The sequence below is a fragment of the Oreochromis aureus genome, linkage group 20, assembly GCF_013358895.1.
Source record: "Oreochromis aureus strain Israel breed Guangdong linkage group 20, ZZ_aureus, whole genome shotgun sequence".
In the NCBI taxonomy this organism is placed as follows: domain Eukaryota; kingdom Metazoa; phylum Chordata; class Actinopteri; order Cichliformes; family Cichlidae; genus Oreochromis; species Oreochromis aureus.
In genome coordinates this window covers 26733503-26760477 of record NC_052961.1, presented here as the reverse complement: position 1 = coordinate 26760477, position 26975 = coordinate 26733503, and the positions used below count along the sequence as shown (strand labels likewise).

At 39.8% G+C, this 26975-nt stretch overlaps 5 protein-coding genes across 6 annotated transcripts in view; 2 read left to right on the top strand and 3 right to left on the bottom strand.

Moving 5' to 3' along the window:
- Positions 1 to 1903, bottom strand: part of nphp4 (nephronophthisis 4) — a 163234-nt gene extending 161331 nt beyond the window's left edge. Inside the window, exons 1-2 of the mRNA XM_039604039.1 lie at positions 1601 to 1903; positions 945 to 1082 (exon numbers count right to left, since the gene is read on the bottom strand). Of these exons, the coding sequence (XP_039459973.1) occupies positions 945 to 1082; positions 1601 to 1780 (318 nt within the window). The 5' untranslated portion in view covers positions 1781 to 1903. The remainder of the gene's footprint in view (positions 1 to 944; positions 1083 to 1600) is intronic.
- A 928-nt stretch (positions 1904 to 2831) lies between these two features.
- On the top strand, positions 2832 to 6843 carry dffb (DNA fragmentation factor, beta polypeptide (caspase-activated DNase)). The gene is made up of 7 exons (XM_031755247.2): positions 2832 to 3018; positions 3672 to 3798; positions 3917 to 4102; positions 4963 to 5042; positions 5143 to 5316; positions 5654 to 5754; positions 5852 to 6843. The coding sequence occupies exons 1-7, from the start codon at positions 2905 to 2907 to the stop codon at positions 6099 to 6101; spliced, it is 1032 nt and encodes a 343-aa protein (XP_031611107.1). The 5' UTR covers positions 2832 to 2904; the 3' UTR covers positions 6102 to 6843.
- Positions 6844 to 7730: 887 nt separating this feature from the next.
- Positions 7731 to 10594, bottom strand: c20h1orf174 (chromosome 20 C1orf174 homolog). Its single transcript, XM_031755236.2, has 4 exons — positions 10396 to 10594; positions 9434 to 9505; positions 8823 to 9191; positions 7731 to 8125 (listed from the first exon to the last, which is right to left on the bottom strand). The coding sequence occupies exons 1-4, from the start codon at positions 10405 to 10407 to the stop codon at positions 7985 to 7987; spliced, it is 594 nt and encodes a 197-aa protein (XP_031611096.1). The 5' UTR covers positions 10408 to 10594; the 3' UTR covers positions 7731 to 7984.
- A 1376-nt stretch (positions 10595 to 11970) lies between these two features.
- Positions 11971 to 14106, top strand: b3gnt7l (UDP-GlcNAc:betaGal beta-1,3-N-acetylglucosaminyltransferase 7, like). Its single transcript, XM_031755235.2, has one exon. The coding sequence runs from the start codon at positions 12219 to 12221 to the stop codon at positions 13452 to 13454; it is 1236 nt and encodes a 411-aa protein (XP_031611095.1). The 5' UTR covers positions 11971 to 12218; the 3' UTR covers positions 13455 to 14106.
- A 257-nt stretch (positions 14107 to 14363) lies between these two features.
- The window catches only part of cep104 (centrosomal protein 104), a 35745-nt gene continuing 23133 nt past the window's right edge, over positions 14364 to 26975 (bottom strand). For both annotated transcript variants that reach the window (XM_031755232.2, XM_031755233.2), the window contains 9 exons: positions 24559 to 24759; positions 24166 to 24261; positions 23824 to 23911; positions 23006 to 23078; positions 22657 to 22765; positions 22373 to 22511; positions 20860 to 20927; positions 18607 to 18694; positions 14364 to 16401 (listed from right to left, as the gene is read on the bottom strand). In XM_031755232.2, the coding sequence (XP_031611092.1) occupies positions 16265 to 16401; positions 18607 to 18694; positions 20860 to 20927; positions 22373 to 22511; positions 22657 to 22765; positions 23006 to 23078; positions 23824 to 23911; positions 24166 to 24261; positions 24559 to 24759 (999 nt within the window). In that variant the 3' untranslated portion in view covers positions 14364 to 16264. The remainder of the gene's footprint in view (positions 16402 to 18606; positions 18695 to 20859; positions 20928 to 22372; positions 22512 to 22656; positions 22766 to 23005; positions 23079 to 23823; positions 23912 to 24165; positions 24262 to 24558; positions 24760 to 26975) is intronic.

The following is a 26975-nucleotide window of genomic DNA, read 5'->3' as shown; positions in this document are numbered from 1 at the left end:
TTGGCACCATAACACATTAATTTCAGCAGGCAAACTTCAGTCTCACTGATATGGGGAGAGGCGATCACATACTTCTGAGATATGCATCTGTCTGATCCTCCTATTGGCGTTGGCGCTGCTGGATGAGCTGTGCGGTTTGTCTTAGTTGATTAAGCTAAACAACTTCACACTGTATATTACTCCACACAACTTTAACCTGGGCACACTATCCAAAGTGCTAGTGTGGGGTATTTTTGAAATAAAAAATACCCCACATAAAGATTAGGCAACATCAAGTAATAAGCTATTTATTACACTTCACCACATTATATACAATTACCACTGTCAGACAAGTAAAGACTAGTAAATGAATAAGTAAAAGGTCTTTCTAGCCATACTGGACATAATATGTGGTTTTTCTATAATGAATGACGTGTTTTTGAGTTATTACAGTTTCCAGGACTAACTGATCACTGCCATAAAGTGGCACACATCTGTAATACAATCATGATATTTTCAATGAAACTTTGTCTCAAAGTTCTCTCTAATAGTAAGTTTTTACCTCACAATGAAATTAGCTCTTCTTCAACTTGCAGGGTGAGAAAACAGAGTCGAAGTCATCAAATGCAACTGGAATCACTTATTGGCAATCACTTCAGTTTGTAATTTGCTGTGCTTTAGCTGACAGGATCCTCAAGAGCATAGCAGAACTCAGGGAAATCAATGCTGCTAATTTAAACACGGCTAATTGGTAAAGCTTTTGAGTTGCTTTTAATTAAATAACGGTTGCCCTAAATGAATGGAATTTATGCATGAATACACATTGATTTTACTACATAATCATCTACTCGCTGTTTGCCAAAATAACATGAGAGGGGTTTTTAAAAGAGCCTATATATATGGAACAGCTGTGTGCTGTTTGGAGTAAACTTGTTTCAGTGGGATGTCTGTTAGAGAAGAGTTACCTCATTGAAAGTTATCTTGTTGTTTTTTATTGTCTGAGGTGAGCTCTTCCATGTTTTCCCAAAAAAGTGCTGATGATTTCTGTCAAACAGCGTTGCCCGTAGTTGGTAAGTCACACTTTGTTCTCCCACTGCCTTCTCCTATGAGCAAAAAGGAAGCACATGCATCTTAGGAAAGTCACTGTTAACAAGTGAAGAGTTAAACTTAAATCCTCCTTTATGACTATTATCCAACTTCATGTAAAAAACACCCCAGAATGAAGTTCCCAATATCTGAATGCTCAGTTTTGCATCGCTGTAACTGATAATGCCAGCAAGTAGTGGATGTCAGATTCACTTTGGTACTGTTTGATGCTCTATATATAGACCGAATTTACTAATAATCCCATGACACTGATTGTGTGTTTGATTAAAAAAAATGTATGGTTGCCTTCAAATATAACATTTTTCAAAGCTTCACGAGATTTCTTCAGACGCACTTTCACAGAGATGGATACTGAATAGGCCTTATCGTGTCTTTTATTTTGACAGTCAACGCAAAGTCAAGCTCACAGATGAAAATACACTGAATTTAGGTTTGCTAAACCTCTAGTGAATTGCTATAGCAGAGTTGTTTCTATGTTTTTAATCAGCACTGAAAGCTAACTGTAAACGGTCACCTGTGGTGGGAGGTGAGTTGCAGTGACACGGTTGAGGGTGAGCTGGAAGCCGTGGGACTGGGTGAAGCGGCTTTCCACAGCCAGCCTTACGGTCTGGCTGTGCGGGGGAACCACCCGGTTCCTCTCAAACACTTGCTTCCATTCGTCCGCCATGCTGGGTATGTCTTCTATTTTTACCATGTCCTTTAGTTAAAATAAGCATTACCCTGACATTGCACAAAAAAACTCAGAAATGTTGAACGCAGCCAATGTTTTACTCTGAATTCAGTCTTCTCCATCCGTTCAGATGTTTAAGCCGTGGCCGCCATATTGAAATCAGATTCTACCATTTAGTACAAAGGGGGGGATATGTAATAAAATATTTCATCAGGAGCGTTCACGAATGAGAAACATTATTTGAAAATATACTTAGTAAACGAATTGTATTTTCTAACGCAAGTCTACATTTTATTCCCGAAATTTAAAATCTACAGAAAATTTCGCATTGGCCGCCTCTAATCGTTCATACCTTTGAGTTGGTATTTCCCATCGTGCTGCGTCAGTTGCTATGGTAATACTCATCTTTCCATTTAGGTCTTGTATGAACGTCAGCATCTCCAATTTAAAGTTATTTTATTGCCACACTCGCAATATAAATTTTCTTTTCTTTTTAAATATACACATGTAATAATTATCTTTTATATATTAGTAGAGTATAATTTGTAGGAGGAGCTTTGGCTGTAGTCTTAAGCTAATAAGGCGAATACATAAGGAGCTAATTTTGGGGGGTGCTTAGACTCAGTTCCCCCAGAAGGACACATGCTGCCCATTCTCACAAAACACTGCTGTCTAAAAACAAAAGACAGAAAAACAAATTATGCACCGAAAAGAAAAGAGAATGTCTGGCCCAGTGATAAAAAGCTGGCAGTTTGAAAGAGGAAGACAAAAACAGAACTCTGGGAATCCAAAGAAGATTTCAACAGGGATAAAGACAGATGTGTGGCTTGTTGTCAAGTGTTGCATAGCCTATAAAAACTGTAACGCTAATAAAGCCATTTGAATTGCATTATTATTGTAATCACTAATATTCACAACGTGTACTTGATAGTCAGTGTGTCTACTACAAGCGGAATGTTTTCCCCATGAAGATATTATTGTAATGTAAAAAAATATAAGTTACTTCCACCACCAATCACGCCACAATAGCAAAGAAAATAAGGAAAAGCACCAGTAGGCGGCAGTCACACACTTCCGCTGCTGCTGCGAGCCTCAAGAGGAGGAAGAAGAAGGAAGCGGTAGGTACAAACCGAAAACAAAACAGCAAAATGTTCGGGAAAATTAAACCTGTAAAAATTAGGAGCTGCAGTGAAAACAGGAAATATGGAATTGCCGCAAAAGATGTGAAGGAACTACTGAAGAAGGCCTGCAATTTGCTACAGGTGAGCCTTGTGGGAATTAGTTAGTTTTTAACACCTTACACGGCTGTTCCGCTTTTTTTATCTGAGAGGATGTGACATAAACGTCATCGCTGCTAGTAAACAAAAGAAATTACGCTTTTATTTTTCCTAATTAGTAGTAACTCGATACGTGATTGGTTTGGTCCAAGATCATCTCCACTGTGAAGAAGATACGACATAAAATAATTTTCGCATCATTTTTAGAGAACTCGGTAAACAGGATGTAAGTGAAAAAGCAACAGTTATGTCACGTTCAGGTCAAAGTGACATGTAGCCTCTACGTTCATATTTCAAGATGCTTTTTTTATTCCATTTAGATTAAATTCTGTTTATGATAGGCTGGGAGCAGAATTCGTTCATTATTGAGTATGGCCTCGGGCACATTTTGTATAAACTAGCTGAAACAAAGAGGAAATGATCTGTTGGTGGAAATCTGTACTACAGGGATTTTGTTTAATTAGAGTTTACATCGGATAAATGAATCCATTTAATCTGAACTGACTCTCACAGATGGCTCTCTTATAAAATATGTCAAGTTTACAGATTAGTTATCTGGTCTAAAAAGCTTCTACTTCTAGTCCACACAACACATTTGTCATTGGTGTTTTTACCTGTTATGTTCTCCACGAGTCCAGGTGCCACTCTCTGGTGCACGTGTTTGCTTGTATGAGGACGGGACAATAGTGACGGAGGAATTCTTCCCAACTTTGGCGGATAACACCGAATTGGTTCTTCTATCTAAAGGGCAGACGTGGAGTGGAGGTAGGAGGATCAACACCAGACAAGTGTTTCAACTGTAAACTTGTGGTTTTATTCTCCCAGTCAGCTAAACTGCAGGATGATTGTGATGTTGCCTAATCTTTATGCATCTGATTTTTAGTTGTGTGCGACATCAGTCAGCTACTCGACACAGACCGGCATGCCGACAGCCTCATTGAAGCAGCGAAGGGGCTCCTCTCTGATGAGAAATCTTCAAAGAGGCGTAAAATCCTGACAGACCTGCTACAGAACCTGGAGGATAGGTCGGAGCTGGAGAGCAGAGAGGAGGATGAAGACTGGTTCCAAGGTAGCAGCCTTCATCCTCTTGGAGAAGCACTCCTGGTTTTGTTTTAGAGTTCCTGTGACTTTTCCTGTCGTGGCTTCTTTTGAGGTCAAACTCCCAGCCTGTCTGCACGAGGCTCAAAGAAGTACAGTTAGGCCTGTAGGAATTTTGACAGTGACAGTGTTTCGTGAATTTGTCTCTGTGTTCCACCACAGTGGATTTTAAAGCAAACAATCAAGATGTGATTGGAGTGCCGACTTTCAGCTTTAATTTAAGGGATTTAACAGGCTTGCTGAGCCTTGACCTATGCGGGTCATGAAGGGTGGAGGCTGCCCCGCCCTACTGCTCTCTGCTGGACTTTGCTACTTCTTCACATGTGCTGTGAATAATAATATAAATTATAATAATTAATAAATAAATAGATAAATAAAAATCAAACTTTTGAGCCTGTGAAAATGGGGCTTATGTATAAAAAGGACTTGAATTCCCAAACAGTTAATGCAACACTTTGATCAAACCCCTTGAAATAAAGCTGAAAATTTGCACTTTAATCACATTTTGATTGATTTTAAAATCCATTATGGTGCTGTACACAGGCAGTATTACAAATACTGTGTCAATGTAAAGAAATCCCTTTAAAAAAAAAAGCACTATAAGACATGTGCTACTGTTACTAGAGAACTGGGAAACCATGAATAGATTAAGTCACTCTTGTGTCTTTTTCCAGTATAAAAGCATTGTGAAGACTCAACACCCTTATATTTGGAAAATATTTGAGCAGTGTGACTACCTCTGTATAATTAATAACTTTTGTCACAGATGTTTCTCTTGATGTGAGTTTAAATGAATCTGTTGAGCATCTTGTTATGTGTGTTTCTCTTCAGGTGTTGATTCTCGATTTAAAACAAAGTCTGCCTACATGAAGTACAACTGTGAAAGCAGGATACGCGGCTACTTGAAAGAGGTAAACTTGGGAGTCAGGTAACACTCTGCACCTGAGGTCTTTACAGGATTAATCCACAGTCAGCTGTTCTAACAGTTGTGTTTTTTGTTGTTTTTGTCAGCTGGATGATGCCACCAAATCCATACAGAAAGCAAAAGTGAGGGCAGAGTTTTTGAAAACCTCACAGAGCCTCACAGAAATGCTGAAAACAGCCAAGTACAATGGCTGCTACTTTGACAGGACTGAAAAGCAACCAGATCGCCTTTGTACTCAGGAGGGATGGTTCACCTGCCAGGTACAAGAATACAAGCTGTGAGGTATTAAGAGGTCTAACAGAGTTGAATGGGCAACATGAGTTTTACACTGTCACAGGCTTTTGAGCTCTGAGGGAAAGACTCTTGAATCTGTACAGAGTAGCTGGGATCTGCTCCAACTGACTTGTCCGAGGTTAGTCGTATGTGAACAGAAGAGTCAGAGACAAAAGTGCACTGTGGTGTGAGCATCAGAGCAAAAATGATAAAAAGTAGTGTTTAACTAGGCTTAACAGTCATTACATTTAAAATGTCTCAAAAATATTAAAAGTGCAGATGTGCTTCAGACTAAGTTCCTCTTCCTCTAAATTGCATCCTCAGGGATCATTTGATGAGAAAGTGTGCAAATCTCTTCACTCTATCAACCCCTATGGAAGCCGCGAGGGCAGGATTGTCTTCAGCACTTGGAATTTGGACCACAGGTTCACGCCACCTTTAGTTTATTTACAAGATTTTTTGGAGGGTTTTTTTTTTTTTTTGCTTTACCTCCTTTCATGCAATTCTTCAATTTGTTTCCAGGATTGAAAAGAAGAGGACAGTTATTCCCGCTCTGCTGGAAGCTCTGCAAAATCACAGGAGCACTGACATCAACCTGAACTACTTCTACCAACTCCTGTTCACGAGGGAAAACCTGAAGCTGGTCCACATCGTCTGCCACAAAAAAGGATCTCACAACCTGCAGTGTGACACCAAGAAGATCTATAATAATGCCACCAAGGATCTAAAAGCAAAGCAGAAGCCCAAAGTAAAGAAAAGGCGCATGACTTGATGTCCTGTGACAAATGAGTGGACTGTGATTTGTTTGATGAACTTGGTAAATAATTAACTCTGGAAAGAACCCATCACATCAGCTGGAAAGGTAAATTTGCCTTTGCAATCTTCTCGACGTGACTCGTGACATCAGCTTGAGCTCCAAACCCACCATGGTTAGCTTTAATTTCATATTGGAAGTGATCGACCACACTTAAGAAACCATGAAATTCATTTATTTGTTCACTGTATTGGCACTGTGATGTAAAGTACACAAATTAAGTACAAAGATGATAACAAATCATGTATTTACTCTGAATGCTGCATAGAATGTTAAAAGCAAATTGATATAAATAAGGCAGTAAATATATAAAATATTTGGACGGTTTAGAACAGTCATGTACAAAATACAGGCGACAACATCTAGTGCAATTACGGTTAGCCTCTTGGTTAGATTACATTTTCACTCAGGTTTAAATTATCCAGTCTTTCAGACTGCAGTCTTGTATGAGGAACCTTTTGTTTTTTTTAAACAACACTCTTTTACAAATTTTAGAAGAACCCTCTCAGGGAAAATTAATTCATTACATTGATTATGTATCGATACAAATGTGTTATATATTTGAAAGCTGCCAGAAACGTGAGCACACGTGAGTTGAGGATGAAGAGACACTTGGTGAATAATGACTTTTATGCAGAAAACTGCTGATGATGTTCAACTTAAGCAATGAATTTGTGCTATTAAAGCTCTCAGTACAGAAGTTCATGCTCCATCCCTCCTCGTTACAGACGTGTAATCTTAACTTAGACTGAAATTGTCACTCTGTTGCTCTTGTCAGCATGTAACATTTACAATTAATCAGTTTTCATTTGTATGGGAAAACAAAACCTTAAATCCAGCATTTTTTTTAGCATCTCAGAGGCTAATCTGAAGCTGCACTCAGGATTCAATTTTCTATACAATGTGCTGTAAACACCGGTGATGGTTACACCAGGTGTCATGTGAGCATACATTCAGCAAAAATTTCACAAAACATTACTGCATTTACTCACATTGGCCATTTTAATTTTATTATTACAGTTATGACTTTTTAAAAATCTAATTATTGATTGAATGCAATGTTTGAGCAGGTAGTTTTCCAAGTGCTGAGAGGTTTAATGTCTTTTCATAAGCAGAACTTTCTCAGTTATAAGAGCGGCAACTCCTAACTAAGGCTACGTTCACACTGCAGGTCTTAATGCTCAATTCCGATTTTTTGATCAAATCCGATTTTTTTTGTCTGCTTGTTCACACTACAAATAAAATGTGACAGCAAACGCGCTCTAGTGTGAACGCTCAAAGCGGCCCGCATGCGCAAAAGAAGACGTCACACACAATGCGCTCTGTTTAGACCCAGAGCAAACAATATCGTTTGACTTCGGACTTTACGTTTCCAAATTTTTGCTTTAAGTTATTTACATAATAATGTAAATAACCTAATAATGATCCTTATTGCTGTTTTAGAGGAGCGGTGCCTCAAAGGATAGTTGCAGATTTCTGTCAGAATCTGCAGATTATACAGTACAAATAAAATGTTCACGTTGTCTTCCAAACAGTTTCACTAACATCTACACTGGATGGCCAGGAAGTGTTCGATGTCTTCTCCGGCGCTGATAATTGGCGTCTGTCTTGTGTCAGTGACGTAAAAGACGGATTTAATGCGACATGACCGTTCAAACAGCAGTCGCTTTCTAAAACATCGGATATGTATCGGATTCAGTACCACATACGAAAATGACTTAGGTCGGATTTAAAAATATCGGATTTGTGCCGTTCACACAGTCATACCATGATCGGATATGGGTCGCATAGGGTCAAAAAAATCGGATTTGATGCGCTTTCGCCTGCAGTGTGAACGTAGCCTAAGTGCCCACCCCGTTGTCTCGCTGCACGCCACTGAAATCCACCTCGTCTTCATCGCTGTCCTCTCGAGCGTAGTAATGTCGCCTCCTGTTCTTCCTTTGGGCGCGGCTAGAAGACGTGGATGATCTTTCAGGAAAATCCTGTAGGATGAATCCGTATTTAGAATTCATTTAATGCAACATTATTTTCACCAATTGTGCTGAAGATATAACTGCAGGAATGATGGGCCTAGAGATGTGGTGGGAATGGGGGGATAGAATCTATGTGTATGGATAAAATTAAAGTTATCAGTGAGTAACAAAGCTAACTAGGGGTTGTTACTGCTCTCATATAACTCTAGCCCTGCTGATAAGAGGTTGAAATGTCAGTTTGTTTAATGTTAACTGTGAGTGAGACCAGAAAAAGAGAAGGAAAACAACTGCAATCATATTTATTTGAGAGAAAGAATCCAAACCTCAAGGCAAACTTAAAATGATACGTTAGGGACTCCTGGCAGAGTGAGGCTTTTGTGTAACAACTCGTGGTCTTCTACTCTGCACATTATTGCCCATGTTTTGTGTTTTATTAGCAGGAAGACCCTTTTGGTACATCCAATAATGCACCAATTACTGCTGAAATTTAAACCAATTTTAAGGTCCAAATGTATAACAAGTCTAACATATCTTCCAACTCCCATGTCTATTACAAAACACCCTAGAAGAGCAGCTTTAAATGAATAGATTAGAATAATAGATATGGATGCTGATTCTTCTAAACTGATCATCAGTCAGAAGTTTTCTTTACCAAAAAACAAAAAAAAACCTGTTTCCCCCAGGAATTAAAACCAACGTGCCTCACCTGTACAGCATCCAAGTTTCCAAAGAACTGCTCCACAGGAAGGATCTGATTACTGTCATCATCTGGGAACATGATTTTGCCTGTTTCTTCATAATCCATATGCTCAGGCTCATATTTGTCCCAGATGCTATTCATTACGCAGCTGTCTGAATCCTGTCCCATCATCAGCGTGTTCTCTTTACCTTCCTGTCCTTCATGCTCTGGTGATGCTAAGCACCTCCTTCTGCCAGAAGACTGGTGGCATTCACAGCTGATGCAGGAGTCTCTCTCCAGAGGACCAGCTGCTTTAGTGTTCCCAACTGCTGAGCTGCTCTCAGAGGACGAGTTCGCCTTTGGACTTTTCACACATCTCCTCCTTGCAGCAGATGTCTATGATACAAAAGTTAAGGAACAAAGTTAGGATGATGTTGGGGTAACCACAGCGGGACTCCACTGCAGTAATCACATCCCGTTAATTTGGAGCCACTCACAGCTGTCCGGTGTAGGGGTTACAGCTGTAGGGGTGTAGATAACTATACCAGATACACTCAGAAACAGCAGATCATTTAACTCCTGCTTTTCTTTTCGACTCATCACACATCTGCAGCATTATGTACACAGACAAAACAAACCTTTCTGGTGTTTCTGGTCTCAGAGCTGCTCTTCCTCTTTCTTGGCTTCAAATTATCAACTTCACCAGGCATCTGCAAAGCATCATGATGTTTGTTTATATAGAGTACTTTATTAATGCAATGACATCGTGGGGAAAAAAAAACTATGGTTTTAGTCAGCTGAGAGGAAGCCGTCATAATGCCAGCGTTTGCTCCTGCTAAGCAGAAAATTAGCAAATGTTTTCACTCCACTCTGTAAAAGAAGCTAAATTTATCGGACAGCTCTTTAACGGGGGCAGTTTTAGGAGCATTTTCGCTTGTATGCAGATTTGTCATTTTCCAGTTCAAACACTGTCTTAACAAAAAAAATAAAAATAAAAATAGTGGACAACATCAATCGGATAAAGTTATAAAGCTGGCTCTGCAGCCCGCTGAGCTGCTTAAAACCCCCAACAGCGCCCCTCTATCCTCCGCCGGCTAAACTCCTGCTAATTTACTGGCAAATTAAAGTCGCGTTACTCGTCAACTATGACCCAGTTCTTCCAGTACAGTCAATACGCCTAATCCCTCCGGCATTGCTTTTTTACGTGTAGACGTGCCCGAGCTACGCCGAATGTGAGTCCATAAAAGGCAGCTGATAGTTGAACTGCTAAGACAACACCTGCTCAGCACAGCAGTTAGCTTTCGCCTACAAAAATCAAAGCAATATCGTCGGAAAATAACCCACCCCGGTCAAAAATGCCCCGGGTATCATAATTTGAAGCACGCGGCAGAACAATGACTCCAGCAGTCGGTATCGGTACAATAACACCAACACGGAGGTCACGACGAAGCTAAAGCGTCACTAAACACAACAAAAACGCCTAATTTCGACATCTCGGCAACAAGCTAATGCGGCCAGCTACGAGCTAACAGTAGGAGAGAAAAAAATAACTAATTCGACCTGCCTGCCGGTTTTCTCATTTATTTAAACACGTACTTACCTTATGTATCATTTGCCGGCGTGGATATTTAGGTTTTTCAGCACCTACGATATTGAAAGTTTCCACCACCTTGGGGTTTTCTGGCTTTCCAATCGGCTGGCTTCAACTAGCGACTAAACAACGGCGATAATTTTACGATGTGAGCGCTCCCCGCCGCCTCCCCGGTGTATTTCCTGCTGGTGAGGTTCACTCAGAGGTCTGCAGTTTCAATATCAGGACGTCCTCTGCGCCACACTGCACCGCCACCGACACCACCCTGTACTAAAGAGCATTAGTGAAAATGGAGAAAAAAAGAAATATATCTTAAAACACACGTGTTATTTTATATTTATATATATAACATTAGATTTCTATTATAAAAAATATATATAATTAAAAGTAGTTTAGTTCGAGGGGTTTGTAAATGCTTTTTACTAGATGTATTTTTGTATGTATCTGATTTTCTTTTAGGGTTTTATTTTCCACTATTTTAATATTTTATTTTTCGACAAACTTGGCCTTCTCCACTTTCACGCCATCTCAGTGCTTCTGCGGGAGTTGTTTCCACCCATCTTGTGACTTATGCTAATGAAAGGGGTTCTCGTGACACGCTGGTTCACAGTAAGCCCGTATTTCTCCGTGTTATTTTGTGAGATGGGACAATCATACGTCAAATGCCAGTTCACGCCATGTTTCAAAGTTTGGCTTTTGTTTAGCAGTGACGTATGAAGGAGGAGATTCCGGAAGTCGAATGCAGTTCCAATCAATGTCCACAAGATGGCGCAATAAGGTTTTTAAAGAAGCGTCTAATTCTTGTAATCAGCCAACAGGTCACACTGGCTTCGGTTTTAACAGCTGTGTAATCATTTAGAACATACAGTTGACTCTGTCCGGTACCAAAACAGTAAGTAAACATAATTTAGAAATCATTTCATGTTCTAATTGTCATTCATCGCACAGTCCCTGTCAGGAGGCTATTGATTGCCTCCCACTCCTCCAGAGCAACCGACAACAACACGCGGCAACAGATGGTGGGGCCCCACGGATCTGAGCGTCACGGACTCAGTGTGGGATTTTTGTACGTTAGGAGACAGAAAACACCGAGACAGCTCGAGGAGTGCTGTAGTCCAGTATTTCTCACCTAGCACTGGAATTAAAATTAGACTGTCAAACTTCTTTAGAAAATCATCATCGCTGTTCCTTTATAAACGCTGTGGTGTTTGTTTTATTACTCACATGAAGATGGTTGTTAATTTATTTATAGAATTATTTCTGAATCATTTCGTTGTATTTTAGTTCTGTTCTCTATCACTTCTAATCATGTAAATTAACGCGGATTAAAGGAGCTACTGATATTCAATATTAAGAATAAGATAATGATGTGGTGGCTAGTGGATCGGCAAAACCTGGTGAACACGTGTGTGTGTGTGTGTGTGTGTGTGTGTGTGTGTGTGTGTGTGTGTGTGTGTGTGTGTGTGTGTGTGTGTGTGTGAGAGAGAGAGAGAGAGAGAGAGAGAAATGGGATACCTACAGGTCCCAGATCAGTTTAGTTTATTAAGGGGAGGAGATATTTGGGGGGTGGGGTGAGATAGTGGTATCCTCCATCAGATCTCCGTGTGGAGGCAAAACCCTGAGAAGAAGCTCGGGGACGAACTAGACAGCAAAGAGGGACGAATGTGTAACTTCACTCTGCGCTGTCATGGTCAAGACGTGGCCAAGGAGACACTTGACTGAGCGCTCTTACCCCGTGTCTTCGTGAGGTGGGACTGCAGTCTCCACTCGGGCGCACAGTTGTGAAACATTATGAAGGCATCTGAGGGTCCCAGCGTGTCACGGTGACAGCAATGGATCACTTTTTTCGGAGAAAGCGGATCCCCGCTTTTCTGAAACCCCTGTTGAGTCTGTCTCTGATCTTTGCATCTTTTCTCATGATCCAAAAGCTGAAACTGTCGGAGAAAGACGCAGTGGGGGTTAAACATGTGAGGGATCCGGCCTGGTGCGGCTCGGAGTGTTTTTCATTCAAGAAGACAGCTATGACCAGTTCGGGGACCTCAGATTCTCCCGTGCCCGTCAAGGATTTGGAGACACAGCAGGTCCCGAACGTTACTCGGGCTTCTTGGGACGCACAGGTTCTGAACTGTAGCGCGGACGCATCGGTGAGGACCCAGGACTGGTTCCGGCGCTTGGACCAGAGATTTCACCAGTTTGTGCTTCACAGACACTGCAGGTATTTCCCCATGCTCATCAATCACCCGGAGAAGTGCGCCGATGGAAACGTTCATCTCCTCGTGGTGGTCAAGTCCGTTATTGAGCAGCACGACCGGAGGGAGGCCGTGCGTAAAACCTGGGGGAAGGAGCAAACCGTAAATGGGAAGAAAATTAAAACTTTGTTTTTACTCGGAAGCCCAAACACTGGCAAAGACGCCAAGAACCTACAGAAACTGATCGAGTATGAGGACCAAATCTTTGGGGACATCCTGCAGTGGGACTTCATGGACACCTTCTTCAACCTGACTCTGAAAGAGGTCAATTTTCTCAAGTGGTTCTACATCTACTGCCCCAACGTGCAGTTTATATTTAAGGGAGACGATGATGTGTTTGTGAACACGCACAACCTGCTGGAGCTCATCGCCTTCAAAGTGGAGCAGCGCAAAGCGGCCCGCTTGTTTATGGGGGACACCATCTCCAAGGCGATCCCCATCCGAAACCGACAGAGCAAATATTACATCCCCAAGGAGCTGTACGACAAGCCGTATCCACCCTACGTGGGAGGTGGGGGGTTTCTGATGTCCGCCTATTTAGCCCGTAGGCTCTTCGTGACCTCGGAGGGCGTGGAGTTGTACCCCATTGATGATGTGTTTTTGGGGATGTGCCTGCAGAGGATCCACTTATCCCCAGAGATGCATCCGGGCTTCAGGACATTCGGCATCACCAGACGCAGGGCGAGCACAATGAACACAGAGCCCTGCTTTTATAAAAACCTAATCGTGGTCCACAAACTGAGCGCGCAGGAGCTGCTCAGGATGTGGAGCGTGGTGCACAGCCAAGACCTGATCTGCGCACAAAAAACTTCGATATGATTGACAGAAAGTACAAAGTAAATAAATTCACTAAATCTGAGCTCACGGGAAGTCTTCTTTGGACGATCATACTTAATGATCTTTACGCAATCTGCGGAGTCACGTTAATTTTTCCTTTACCGTTACGCACGGGTCTGACATGGAAGAGGAACTGAATTTAATATTGTGTGTCACATTAAAACGGTTGATTTGTTTTCAGCTGACTCGGCACGTTGGCGCTCTCCTCTCCACTTCTGTATGGGTTGATTTTCCGTTTTGTAAAAACCACTAGAGCACAGCTTTCGCATTGTGAAAGCACCCGTGTTTCTGTGCCATTCCAGACTGAACTGCCTTAATCTGAATTTAAAAATTAATTTAGAGACATAGATGTAAGAAACCCACGGGTGTTCGTGCAGGTGCGAAAAAGACTGACTTGTTACATCCAAGTGTTTCCCTTAAGCTTCCTTTTCCGACTTCAGGAATTCATTGCAACGTTCAAGTGCAACATGGGACTACATGATTTACAGCATAGAACACACAGCTGCATTCATATTTGAATGATTATTTTATTGAATAGAAATTGTAAATTGTAAAAATCAAATTCTGGGTATTTTAAAGATAATATATTGGTTTTGTTTTACCTTGTTTTGTAAGATTTACAAAGGCAGCCCTGAAACCAAAGAAACCACGTGTGTGTAACACTGTAAATTCATGTGTGTTAGTGTCAATAAAACCAGAGCTCTCTTGTAAACACTGAATAATGTTGCAAAACTTGATTGATATGTGTTTTATATTGCTCAACAATAATCCTGGAAGTTGGACACTGCCCATTTTTTTAATACACAGAGGGCTCTTAAAGAGAGCCGTGTATTACATGTAACTTTTATGGTGAAACACTGATCGGGAATTTTCATTACATGGAAGCACATGTGCAATGGTCCCTGAATAATGCTTTATTTAACAAATACATCTGCAGAAAAAAGAAGCCAAAATGCTGTTGACTACAAATGCATGAACACAACTTTTACATCTACTTTTGCGGCAGCTCTCAGTACAGAAGCAGACTAAAGCAAGTTGTTTCCCCACTAATAAAACATACGCTCACATTAATGTTATTACCGTTTCCAGATACATCACAATCACTTTGTCGTCATCATAACACTGTGCAGCACAACATGAGCACAACATAAGAGATAATTATAAACCAGGCTAAATGTTATATGTAGTATTTAACGTTTCAGCTTGTGATTCTATCAGTTTGAAGCCAGTGATGTGATTCTGAACACTGGAGGGAAAAATGTGGTGTACATACAGTATGTAGCATATTCATGTCCACTCCTTTCCTCATTCTAGCAGTGCTGTTTCATTCAGAGACCTACTTTGTCTCATTTTACTTCTACTTCATACTATCAGTAGGCATTGTGGAGGGAAGTAAGTCACTGTAGTGTGCTAGAAATTCAGCAGTAAAACATCATCCTTTGGCAAAAGTGCTATTTCTATATAGAATATGTATAAAAGGAAAGCAAATATGTAAACAGTTGGCTAACTGTGGAGTCGACAGCAAAGCTTCCCTCAAAGCAAAGAACATCTTCTGCTTGTAACTAAACTGTGACCTCGTTCCTCCTCCTGTTACTGGGTGTGCAAGAAGGTATGAGTCATCGTCTTCTGAAGGGATGCAGCAACTAGATAAATTTTTACTGAAACTGCAACGGTTACCCATAGAAGTTTCTCAACCCATTCATTGGGTATAGGCCGATTCTACACAAGAAACTGTTGATTTTAGTTGTGATGTGGAGCATAAATTTGCCAATCCTTACAGTGTGTAGAAGCTGGGTGGAGTTCCATGGGACAGCTAGTTATCTGCAGTGTGCATGGATCAGAGGATGAAATCTTAAAAGGTCCAAACTTGCACTAGCACATTTGCACACATACAAAGATGAAGGCCATAAGCCATGTTAGTCAAGGAGTGAAGTTCTACATACTCCAAGCGGTTTGGCCTCTTCCAACTCTACAATTTGAAGGTTAGGATAGAATAAATGTTTATGTGCTACACTTATTTGTTTGTTTGTTTTTAGGTGTGAGAAAATCGTGGAGATAGCACGTTTATAAGCGAGAGCCTGTACTGTAGTTTAAGGATGTATAAATTACAAGCTGCAGATAACCACTCAGAAACTAATCATAAAACCTCACTACACTGTTTGCATTATAAGGGGTCAATTTCTAAAAGACAACCTAAAGCTGAAGCCTAAAGTTATATCACCCTGTGCACTGCTGCTTTACCTTTACACAAACTCTGTTTAAAATCTATCTTGTGAGTCACACAAAGTCACAGTTGGGAAGTGCAGTCCAACAGTGAGGAACTACCCGTTAAAGCTGTACAATTCCTCTGTAATGATGCTCTAAATGGCAGTGAAAAAAAAAGCCTCAAAACCAACAAATCATATAAGGGGATTTCAGCAAACAGCACGCTTTGTGCCTATGTTTACTAGACAGGTGTGTGAGAGGCTAGAGGCTTGACGTGTAGTGAAAAGAATTTTCTGTTCTGTGTGAACTTTGTCGCACATAACAGGATTAGAATTTACGTCATCCTCTCAACAATGGGTAAAACACCGTGTTGTAATTCTGTGATCTTATAAGACTTTAAATATATTAATGGCTTCAATCATAAAGTAATAATGGCTTTAAATATATTGCATATGTCAGTGAATACATCTGAAACGTCTCAAAAGTGCCCGAATGTGGAAATAAGGGAGTGGGTGGGGTCGTCTGGTACTGTTGGCTTTCTCCTGTTGAAGTGTGAGGGGACGTCTCTGGGCTTCTTCAGACCAGCTTTAACGCTTCCCTGGTGGATACCCTCTGGCTAAAGGAGCCAGTGATGGGATTCGGCTGCCCCTGCCCATGGGCCTGGCTCTGGCTCGGGCTCCATATGACCAGACCTGCTTTAGCTTGGTTCCACCGAAAGCTCTGCCTGGAAACACCAAAACACATATGCACAAACAAAATGGTACTTTACAGTAAACTGCTAGAGGAACATTAAAGCAGGGAGCCTTTATATTCTTGCATGCACTTTGTCATTAACCTCCCGAGACCCAGCCTAAAAATTACTTGGATATTTTGATTTTAGTTCCCAGATAATTTAAATTTCGTGTCTGAAAGGAAGGTGCAGTGGCAATTTTTTTTTCGTCTTCTGTCTTCTATCTTCTGATGAATATAAACTCTTTCCCCCATAAAGAAAAAAATCTGACCCTCTCCTCTTTACCCTTAGCAACCGGTTTTGACACATCAGCATTTACACATAAAGACGTGGTGTGATGACCATCAAAATAGTCTCTGGGGTTTTCCAAGTGCAGCTGCCAAGGGAGTAGATCACCCTCATCACTTATGAGGCACACCCTGGCATTTTGTTCACTTGTTCTACAGGCCTGAAATAAGAAACTATGAGATCATTTTAACACATAATTCCAGATAGTTTAACTCTCTAAATGCATACATAATACTAACTCAAATCTATAAGGCACTAAGAATGATCATGGAAGAGCTGAGTAAGGCAGACAGGATTCAGAATCGTGGAAGGGGAGTCACTCTTAGTGCTGTCAGGAGATGATGTGGAGGAGAGACAGACGTTAGACCAAGAAGGTGAAAGCTCAGAGGATGATATGCCAGTATTTGAGGAGGCTAAGCAGCAGAAAAATGAAAGTACCTGAAGTCCATTATGGACTTTAGGTATTATGTATGAAGTATTATGTAAGAAAGAGCTTTGAAGGAACCAGTAAAACTGTATCCTAGCTTATCCGAGTCATTAACACAAATATGCTGAATAATGTTTTACGTTACAATGCTACCGTCAGAAACTAGCAACTCCCTTTGAGTCGCGTGATCTAATATTAATTTTTTTCTAAAACTTGGTTCATTATTGTCTGTTTGATGTATTCAGAGGACCAGCTATCTTGGTGATAATGGTTAGCATCATCCTGTTTTCCTGTTTAATGCTACATGCTGCAAAATGTAAGTATTGTTTAAATATTGAACTGATAACGACAGGGGAGCTACAGTTTAATGCACTTTTAGGATATATATTATTAATCATATTGATCAACAGGGTCAAAGAAGAAATCAAACTTTTGATCTCTGTGTGTGTGTATTCTTATTGCACGGTCTAGGAATTATTATACCCCAAAACCTCAAAGCCCTACATCAAATAATATGTATTATGTAAATGTACAGTAAATGTGATCGTTTTATCATTGCCCAGGCTCTTCAAAAGCTGGTGTATCCTCCTTTGAGCTTTCACCTTCCCACTCTAATGCCTGGCCCTCCTCCACTTCATCTCGTGACAGCGCTACGTTGCACAATTTTGAGTACAATCCTTTCCGTCTCACCTTGTCCTCCACCACAAAAGACACTGAATCAAAGTTTTGTTTTGGAAAGAGTAAAATTACAGCACATTTCTAAAATTCTCACTAAACCAAAGTAACAAACTTAAATTAAAGAAACAATTAGATTTTTAGAAACAGAATCATAATATCTGTAAAACACCTGTCAGCCCAGCCCCGACAAATGAGTCGTCAGCAGATAGTACAGGATTTCCTCTTAGCAGAAGACATCGTAGATTACATAAAAGTTCTCAGACTCCTGCCCTCCACAGAGGACAAGAATAAATTGTTCAGGAGACTGAACAAAGAAACCTGCAATACTAGAAAGGCCAGTATAAACAAAAAGGTTTCGTGATGTCAGCATAACATGGTGATGTCATTATGATCAGATCAAACACTTATTGTTTGTGCTATAAACCAGTAATGCACCTATACGCTACTTTGCCAAATGTGAGCTGGAAAGAATTTCAAATCAACCAGTGAGAATGAAAACATGAAGATGAACTGGGAAAAAAAGTCAATTTATGAAACAACGTTTTTCAGAGCAGGTCCTGATACGTTTCAAGTTATTCTCATGATGGTCATTTGGTGGTAGTAACATGCCAAAAGATGTAAATGATACACTAAAGCCCATTACACTAGACTCCAAATTAATCTGTCACTATTTTTTACATACATCATTTTATTAACTGGGGGAAAACTGCTGAGCGTGGGTGCGCTCTGTACCTGTCACAGTAAGCATTGGGAAAGTGGCTTAAAAAATTTAAAAAAAAAAATCAGGATGTGTATGAATGCTTTACCTTGTGCTGGCTGGGTTCTTTGGCATGCCGCAGTCCTGCGTGAGTTTTGTTTACAGCCCTCTCTGCCCATGAGGTGAGCCTTCCAGGCCTGGAACAGGGACAAAGTAGCTCAGTGAGTTTGCTCCTCTCCCAGGCACTTTCACCACTGCGACAACCATGGGGTTACTGTAGGCCCAGTCAAGGCCTGAATGGCTGCCCTCCCTACCTACTAACACTGCAGTCTTTCATTGGGCTTACAGCCTCTCCTCCAGCAAAGAGAGTGCAACTTTCTGTGAGTTTTTTCTCCCTTGTGTGAGAGCGTGAAGTGAGAAACTGCATGCATTGAGTCAAACGTTTAGTGAGAGCATAAACGCATCGCAGGAAAGGCTCAATAATACTTTGCACGTGTTACCATAAAGTTGGAAAAAATGATGTGTATATTCTATATCTCATGTTTTGTTTAGGCTGCAAGTGATTTTTAAGGATTAAGAAGTTAAATCAATAATTATTCTTGTGATTCTTTGTTGTTTTTGAATCGTTCTTAACCCATATTTTGTCATACCAACAGGACTAAATGGATATTATTAAATACACCTGACAAGCAAGTTGTACTTTTGTCATTAATATTATTACAGTTAAAAAATATTTAGTGAAAACTCTGAAACCTCTTAGACATCTTTCCTCATTCTAGTAATTCCATTTAATTTAGAGATCTACTTTGTCTCTTTTTGCTTTGACCTCAGACTGTCAGTATGTACTGAGGAGGTAGTCACTGTAGTGTGCAGTGAAGCATCATCCTTTGGCAATGTGCTTTTCTACATAGAATATTAATGAAAGGAAAGGATATTTGTAAACAGTGGGTGATTGAGTCAAACTGTTGCATTTATCCATATATAAAAAGGACCATTACTACATTATGTTTACAACTTTGCTATAGTCTCGTTTCCTTTTTTTCCTCGGAAAAAATTAAACATCTGCTCTACAGATTCTGCCAAGGGACATTAAGTAATATATGACATCCACAAACTTTCCCCAACAGTCACACCTTTAGGTCTTTATGCCCTGGTATATCAAGTGTCTCAACAATGTTGCTGCTAACTGAGGCAGGCGGGGCGAGCACACGTGCAGGAAGATTGTCTCTCTGAAACATGAGTTGCATGATTCATTAGGCCCCACAAAGACACAAACCAGAACGAAAGATGAATGAAACGGAGAACCAAGTGTTACGTCTCCTTGTGAGACAGAGAATCTTGTTCGCTCCGTATCCACTTTCAGCTTCCCAGACACACTAAACAGAAGCATGGCTGGCTGTGAGACTCCAAAAGCACTGAAATACGAGCACCGCTTGTTAAAGATGACACAAAACTATCATCCCTGTGTTTATATTACATTCAACAACTTCTATTCAAATGTGTATTCAAGGTTTGATTATATTTCCCATTTGACAGAGTGACTGTCAAATCTTGAATAGAAACAAACAAGATGAAACTTTACCTACATAATACCGAGCTGTGAACTGCGTCAGCAGCCAAACTGCCACTGTTTCAAATAAAATGTGGTCTATTTTGCAATGGTAGGAAGATGAGATGTGTTCATTGTCCATGTGTGAATGTGTTTCTAAACCACGGTACAGTTATTATTAATCTCTGGTTCTCGTCCACAGGGTATCTCTGTTTTGTCTCCCTCCTCTCGCCCTTCCCCAAGCCTGGTTCTGCCGGAGGTTACTTCCTGGGAAAAGGGAGTTTTTTTCTTCCCACTGTTGCCAAGTACTTGCACTATGGGAGTCATCTGAGTGTTGGGGTTTCTCTGTATTATTGTTTACCTTACAATATAACTTGCAGCTTTGCAGTGACTGTTGTTGTGATTTGGTCGTATACAAAAGAAATGAATTAAACGAATAATCTGTATCTGGTTAAGTTTTATCTATAAGTAGCTAATCATAACCTTTTGTCTTTAGTTCTTCTGAGACTAGCAGGAATGTGAGGAATGCAATTGTACTTTCTTCATCTTCTCAATGAAACAGCCCATTAAGAACAAAGGCTTTGCCCTCTTTGAAGTCCTTAAAGGTCAACATTAGCTGTGGTTTACTTAAACACCTGTTTGCTGCCAAAGCCTCACTTGTTTGCGAAAGGCTTCACTGTTTTATTATATGTGAAGCATCTCTACTTCTGCTTCTGACAAAGAAGACATTTCCATATGCCAGTAAATCAATGGTGAAACATGTTGCCATTATTTATAATTAACTAACTGACTTGTGCAAGTACACAGTCTCACCTCCTCTCCGGGCGTGAAGTTGCTGTGACACAGAGGACAGTGGTTGGAGCCTTTACCCAAAACGGGGGCTGAAACACAAAGACGACACCTTCAAGTCAGTTCTTACAGAATTACAGAAAAGTTCCCATAAATGAATTTACAGTACTGAAAGAAAACTGCTTCAAACAAAACACAGCTTTCAGCACTGGGTCTATTATGGCAAACGTATGCTTATGCACAAGAGAAAGTTTAGTTTATCTGCCTAACCAACAGGGAACTACTGTAAACAAAAGGCTTGCCAGTGTCAATTATTCATGGAACATATGGCTGCTGATGGAGAAGTAGTGTAAGCCTTGCAGTGTTTTATTGCAGAATATTGAAGATGCTGGCTTTGTGAACAGAAGTAAATGTGATGCAGCAACGATACCCAACTATGAAAAGAGAGGTTACAAACTCAATAATTTTCAATAATTCAATAATTCAATAATCAATAAATTGAAGAGGTTCAATAGTTTGAGTCAAACGTAATCAAGGAAATGTACAACCACAGGGTGCTAAACCAAAGTCAGGGGAAGAAAATCAGAGAAAATCAAGTTAAACAAGGAGGAAAAGTACATGAGGGGAAGCAGGTTTATCTATAAGAGAATAATTAATCACTGATTCAGGAAGTGTGCCTTCTGAAACTAATAAAATGCTGAAATCTGACTGAGGAAATTTTGCGGTAAAATAAGGAAGGGAAAATCCCTACACAGACATGGATTAAGAGAAACGTAACTAAAGGATAACTAAAAAGTCACTGTAAAACTGTAACAAACCAACAAACAAAAAAAACAAGGAAGCTGTGGAGCTGGCTGCTTTGCAGACCTGATATCTGCAGGCCTACGAGTCAGACTGATCATTCACTCCAAATGATATGCAGCCAAATAGCCGAGGCTTTATTTGCATGCTAGTTTGCTCCAGGATTACAGAGTTAAAATGTAAATAATGATATAAATAAATAAATAGTACATTTACAGAGAGCATGCTGCTCAGTAGAAATCTTCTTTTAGTGTGTATTAGTTATTATTATTATTAGTCCTCACCTCCTGTCGCCTGGCTAACACCTGACTAACAAATACAGGGTAATATACAAGGTTAGGAAAATGACATGTTTTTAGAATGCAAATGTTTTTTTTATCAAGTCAAATCTTTGAAATGTTTTTTTTTCTTCCCAGTTTATTATTTCATGTAGATCAAACCTTGAATTACTAAATATTAAAAAATAGCTGCATTATATATTGTGGAAGTGCTGCTTTATTACTATTATTGGATATTCACTGGTTCAGTTTTGATTTTATGAAATTGTCATTCGCTGTTATGTACAGTTCTTTTCTCAATAACACTTATATAAGTCAAGTGAGACCTATCATGCGCACACCAAGCTCTCACAATCATTCCTGCCTACCATTCTCCCACCTAATAATGAAAATGATAACAGAGAAAAATAAAAAAATGAGTCAGTTTCCTGTTGCATGGAAAAGCAGAGAGAACTCACGATTGCAACCAGGACCCTGAGCGTGGTGAGTCAGGTCCTTGGTGGCCACAGCCTCTGAGCAGAGCGGGCACTGGCTGAATTTGGACCTGTTTTCACATTCACCCAGTAGGTGCTCTGTAAGGCTGGCTATTTCAACTACCTGTGAACACAATGCAAAGATATACTCAATCACCTCGGTAATGCAGCACAGATACATTCAGCAGCTTGATCTAACTCTTTGACTTCAGGTCTACAACAGAAACGAAAACCTAGTGAGAAAAATAAATAAAAAATGAGCAGTTTACCTGTCGACATTCGTCGCAGCGCTGCAACATCGGACAATGTTTCCAGTAGTGAAGGTCCAATCCTTCTTCTGTGAAAGACTCGTCTTTTTTACCGCAGAATATACACAAGCTACAACAGAGTGTAAAGTTAGAGGATCAAATGGTACCAAAGTTTACTATCAAAGCACAATTACTGAACGCAGAATGAAAGATAAATGAATACCTCGACTGGAAAAAGCAGTGAATACACACCAAAAACTAAAACTCTCAAAAATAAAGGCCATTTGAATCATATATGTCTTAAATAGCCATAAAGGATGATTATATTACTAATGTTTTAAAGGTCATCACAGGATTTCGAGTAACTTACTTGTCCAGACAGTTGATTGATTGTTGGAAATCACCACTGCCAATCATCTTGTTCTGGGACCCTTTTGTGACAGCTGGAAACGAATATGATAGTTAACTGCAACAGCCAGCACTACTGAATCAAAACCCATATTGTAATTTAGACTTTGCATGACTGATGTATTATTCTATTAACAGACCTTTGTATTTATACACACTTTAACCAACCCTACCTGTCAAACTTTAAAGCTTAACAAGCAAAGTTATTGCTCACTCATGCTGATATCAGTCTTTTGCATCATTATTTCTGTATCTAAAGGCACAGCTGAAATACTGGGGTAATAGATCATACATAATTTAGCCTAGTGTGTGAGACACACACTTCAAGGTCTCAAAATCTGTCAATTTTATAAGTATTAGATTATAAATGCTGAGGTCACCGTCTGTATACTGTTGTTATATGATGTCTTTTTTTTTCTTTTCATTTTTAAGCTCTCATATCTATAAGACCATTGATCTGATTATCTTAGTTTTATGGTACACAGTATACCACATAAATGGAAATCAAATTTCAAACCCCGCAAAGTCCTGAAAATTGTTCTTTGGTCAAAATTGCTGGGGGGGGGGTCAGGTAAATTACAGTTACCCTTCTGTTGAGCTGTGACTTGAAAACACCTTTCCAACTGCCGTTTGCATATGCATATGAGCAGGGCCTATTTCAAAACACTGAGCTTATCGGCACATCCTTGTCAGCACACAGAAACAGATATCCCTTTTTTGCTTTGCCTCAGACCTGATGATGCGAGTAGGAACTGAGGTGTGATTTGTGTATGTACATACTTCCTTTGCCAGCTTTCTGGGACTCTTTCTCAGCTTTGTGAACTTCTCGCTTGGCTGTTTGTCCTTTGGTGCTTTCATTGCCTCTCTCCTTCACAAGCAGACAAAATATATATATAAGAATAGACGTCAGAAAGCAAAGTTCCAAAAAGAGACATGCAATCATTTGCTTTTAACTGAGACAGGGCATAAAGTGAGGCTATAATGTTTAAGTGTTATTCACATGTAAATTACTTTGTGTGTGTGACCACCTACGAGGTAAAAAGTCAGTCTGGAGTCATAAATGGAAATTAACAGCTGTTATGAGATGTGATGTCATTGCAGACTGATGACAGTTCTACGTACTGTGATCTCTTTTAAGGCAGCCAGCTGCTCCTGAAGAGAGTGGATCTCCTCCTTCTCCTTCTGTCCGTCCAGCTGACCCCCACCTTTCTTTAAAGTCTGGGAGAAGGTGGCATGCCATTAGCCCATTTCATATTCAATTTTCTACCATGCTTACCTTCTATCCACTCATTTTTATTCTATAATTGTTAGCTATTCACACATTATTACCCTTCATTTCTTACTTATGGCATCTCTTGTTATTAAGGTCTAGAATTAAAGTTACACACAGCTAAAGCTCATCAGACTGGGGCTTTAGGTGCTATTTTACACAGCCATTCAAATTCTGGGGTAGTTTTAACATTCTTTTTTTAAGATAAAAATTAAATACCAGCAATGGGGAATAGAAACACTTGCCTGAGTCTCTACCAGCTTTCCATCAATCTTGGCAAAGCCATCAAAGAGGTTTTTGTAGAGGAAGTTCTTTCGCACTGCAGCATCGTTGGGTGGAAGGTAGCTTAGGACGGCACTACGCTCCTTTTGGTACACGGATAAGATGATTCGCACTGCCAGCTCTCGAACTGTTGATGCGCTGTGCTCCAATGCCGCTGTACAGAACTAACAGGGAACAACAGGGTTTCCACAAACATGAAAAGGTTTATTATTATTCAATTTCTAATCCAAAATATGCCAAAAAAAATATAAAAAACTGAGACTGAAATATTTAGGGATCAATTAGGGATCATCACTTGAGCAACGCACATCAGTCCATTTATGTACTGATGTCACAGTTACAATTCAGGTTTGAAAAACTACATGAAAAATCTTTAAGCTGCATTTTTCCAAGCTAAAAACAAAAAGCCAACAGCAAAGTGCTCAAAACAGTCCAGACTGTACACTATTTAAAATGGCTAACGTCAGCTATCAACATGCTTACAGACTGGCACCATGAACCATATATAATATAGATTTGGATGGTGAATGTTTTTGTTTAAAGACATACCAGATTTCCAGAAATACTAAAAGTACCACACAGCAACAACAATCTGCAGTTTAGTACGTCCAGTCCAATGAGCTATCATTTAGACGAGTGAAATCCTAGCATTTTATTTACTTGTTACTTAGAACATACAGTCAGTGGATGCAGCTTAATAAACCAAGCCTGCTAGCATTAGATGTAACCTGAATATGGTCGTTTTTGGTTAAAAAAGAAAGAAAAATATGAAACTGGTGAAAATTAGGTATCAAAATGTCCTTAAAACAGTGCATCCATCTTTTATATACAGTCTACATGCAAAACACTACAGGACAGTGTTTGCATATTTGTAAGTGCAGAAGACAGTGAATGGATGGATGAACAGACAGACCTGGGCTATGAGAAAATCATTTAAAATCAGATTACTGACCTTCTACAAGCTTACCTTGTTAACTGTTTCAAACCTGATTTCTTTGGGAACATATCACATCTAAGAACCAAAAAGACTTCGTGCATTACCCCTTTCCTTCTACCTTTAAACCTTTATACTGTAATCTGCTGCAGTTGATAAATATTTAATAAAAAAAAGATGTATTTACTAGACAACAACCTTGAGAATCTGTCTACAGCTGGGATGGACCAGAATTCCACTTCTAAATGCTATCTAAATGTATTCACTAAAAAAAATAAATGAAAAACTCATCTGATTTGGAAAACCAAATTCTTTAACAAACTAAAGAGAACTTGTTCGATCGATATCTCCAACAGATTCCGTCATCTATCTTTAAACGTTTTTAGCATTTCAAAGCCACCTCAGGAGATACGCACCCTTTGTTTTTCTTAGAAATGTCACGGATGTGTTAAGCTACATCCATATTTACTTACACTCTACAGTATCCAATTTATGTCCAGTTTAGCTTTATGTACAACGTTGTTGAGAGTCCTTTCAGAGGAGTGACACTCATGACATAAAATGAACTTATTATCCAGCATAATTGCTGTGAAGAGAGGGACGATAGAAAGGCCATCCTGCCAGTGGAGGACATTAACATTGAGAGGCAAAGGCCACCCATCCCTTGCTCAACCGGCTCAGGCACAGCATGCCATTATTCTCTGTTGTATCTTCCAACCAGTTCTCATTTTAATTATAGGAAATTCAATCACCCCCTTTTTTCACTCTGGCTTCCACCTCGGAGTAGATCCCCCTAGTAACAGTGGAAGGAAAAGGAAATATGTTAGCCAAACCGTAGCTGAGCTGTCGAGGGAGACAGTCACAGCAGCCAAAAGACATGATAAACTAGAATTACTATCTAAAGACTGAAAACATTTGAAGGTGTGGTTAACACTATTATTTATGGAAGGCTTTGAATGGAAATATTATATGCGGATTACAAATTTTTGTAATTTATTATCAGACCAAATGTGAAATGTGCTCACACTCCAAATAATGATTCTTCACGCTCAATAAACATGAAATAAAATTCTGAGTAAAACGCTACTGAATTTCATGTGAATTTCATTTGACTAGATTTCATTAAATCTCACATTTTACGCTGTACTTATGTAACAGAATTGAATTGAACTTCCGAGAACGAGGATTTCCATGAACGTGTTTTCTGCTCCTGAGTTGTAGCCTTTAAAAAGTATTCTGAACTACTACAACAGTGAAGCTGACCTTTTGCATGTAAAATCGCATCACTTCAAAGTCTGTCATAATCAGTATCTGGGGTTTTTCCCGACTGAAAATGACCTTGACATTCAACTGTCATTAGTTCATCCTTTACATGAATTGAGCGCTTGTGCGCGTGTCTTTTCAAAGGGAAAAAAACATTTTAGGTGCTTTATCTGACGGATTCAG

Excerpts from the sequence above, each read along its gene's own strand:
- dffb (XM_031755247.2), top strand. The coding sequence starts at position 2,905 with ATGTTCGGGAAAATTAAACCTGTAAAAATTAGGAGCTGCAGTGAAAAC. Across the intron at positions 3,799-3,916 it reads AGGGCAGACGTGGAGTGGAG|TTGTGTGCGACATCAGTCAG; the intron begins GTAGGAGGATCA and ends TCTGATTTTTAG. Across the intron at positions 5,043-5,142 it reads TACGCGGCTACTTGAAAGAG|CTGGATGATGCCACCAAATC; the intron begins GTAAACTTGGGA and ends TGTTTTTGTCAG.
- c20h1orf174 (XM_031755236.2), bottom strand. Across the intron at positions 9,192-9,433 it reads AGACCAGAAACACCAGAAAG|ACATCTGCTGCAAGGAGGAG; the intron begins GTTTGTTTTGTC and ends TTTGTATCATAG. Across the intron at positions 8,126-8,822 it reads GAAACTTGGATGCTGTACAG|GATTTTCCTGAAAGATCATC; the intron begins GTGAGGCACGTT and ends TTCATCCTACAG.
- b3gnt7l (XM_031755235.2), top strand. The coding sequence starts at position 12,219 with ATGGATCACTTTTTTCGGAGAAAGCGGATCCCCGCTTTTCTGAAACCC.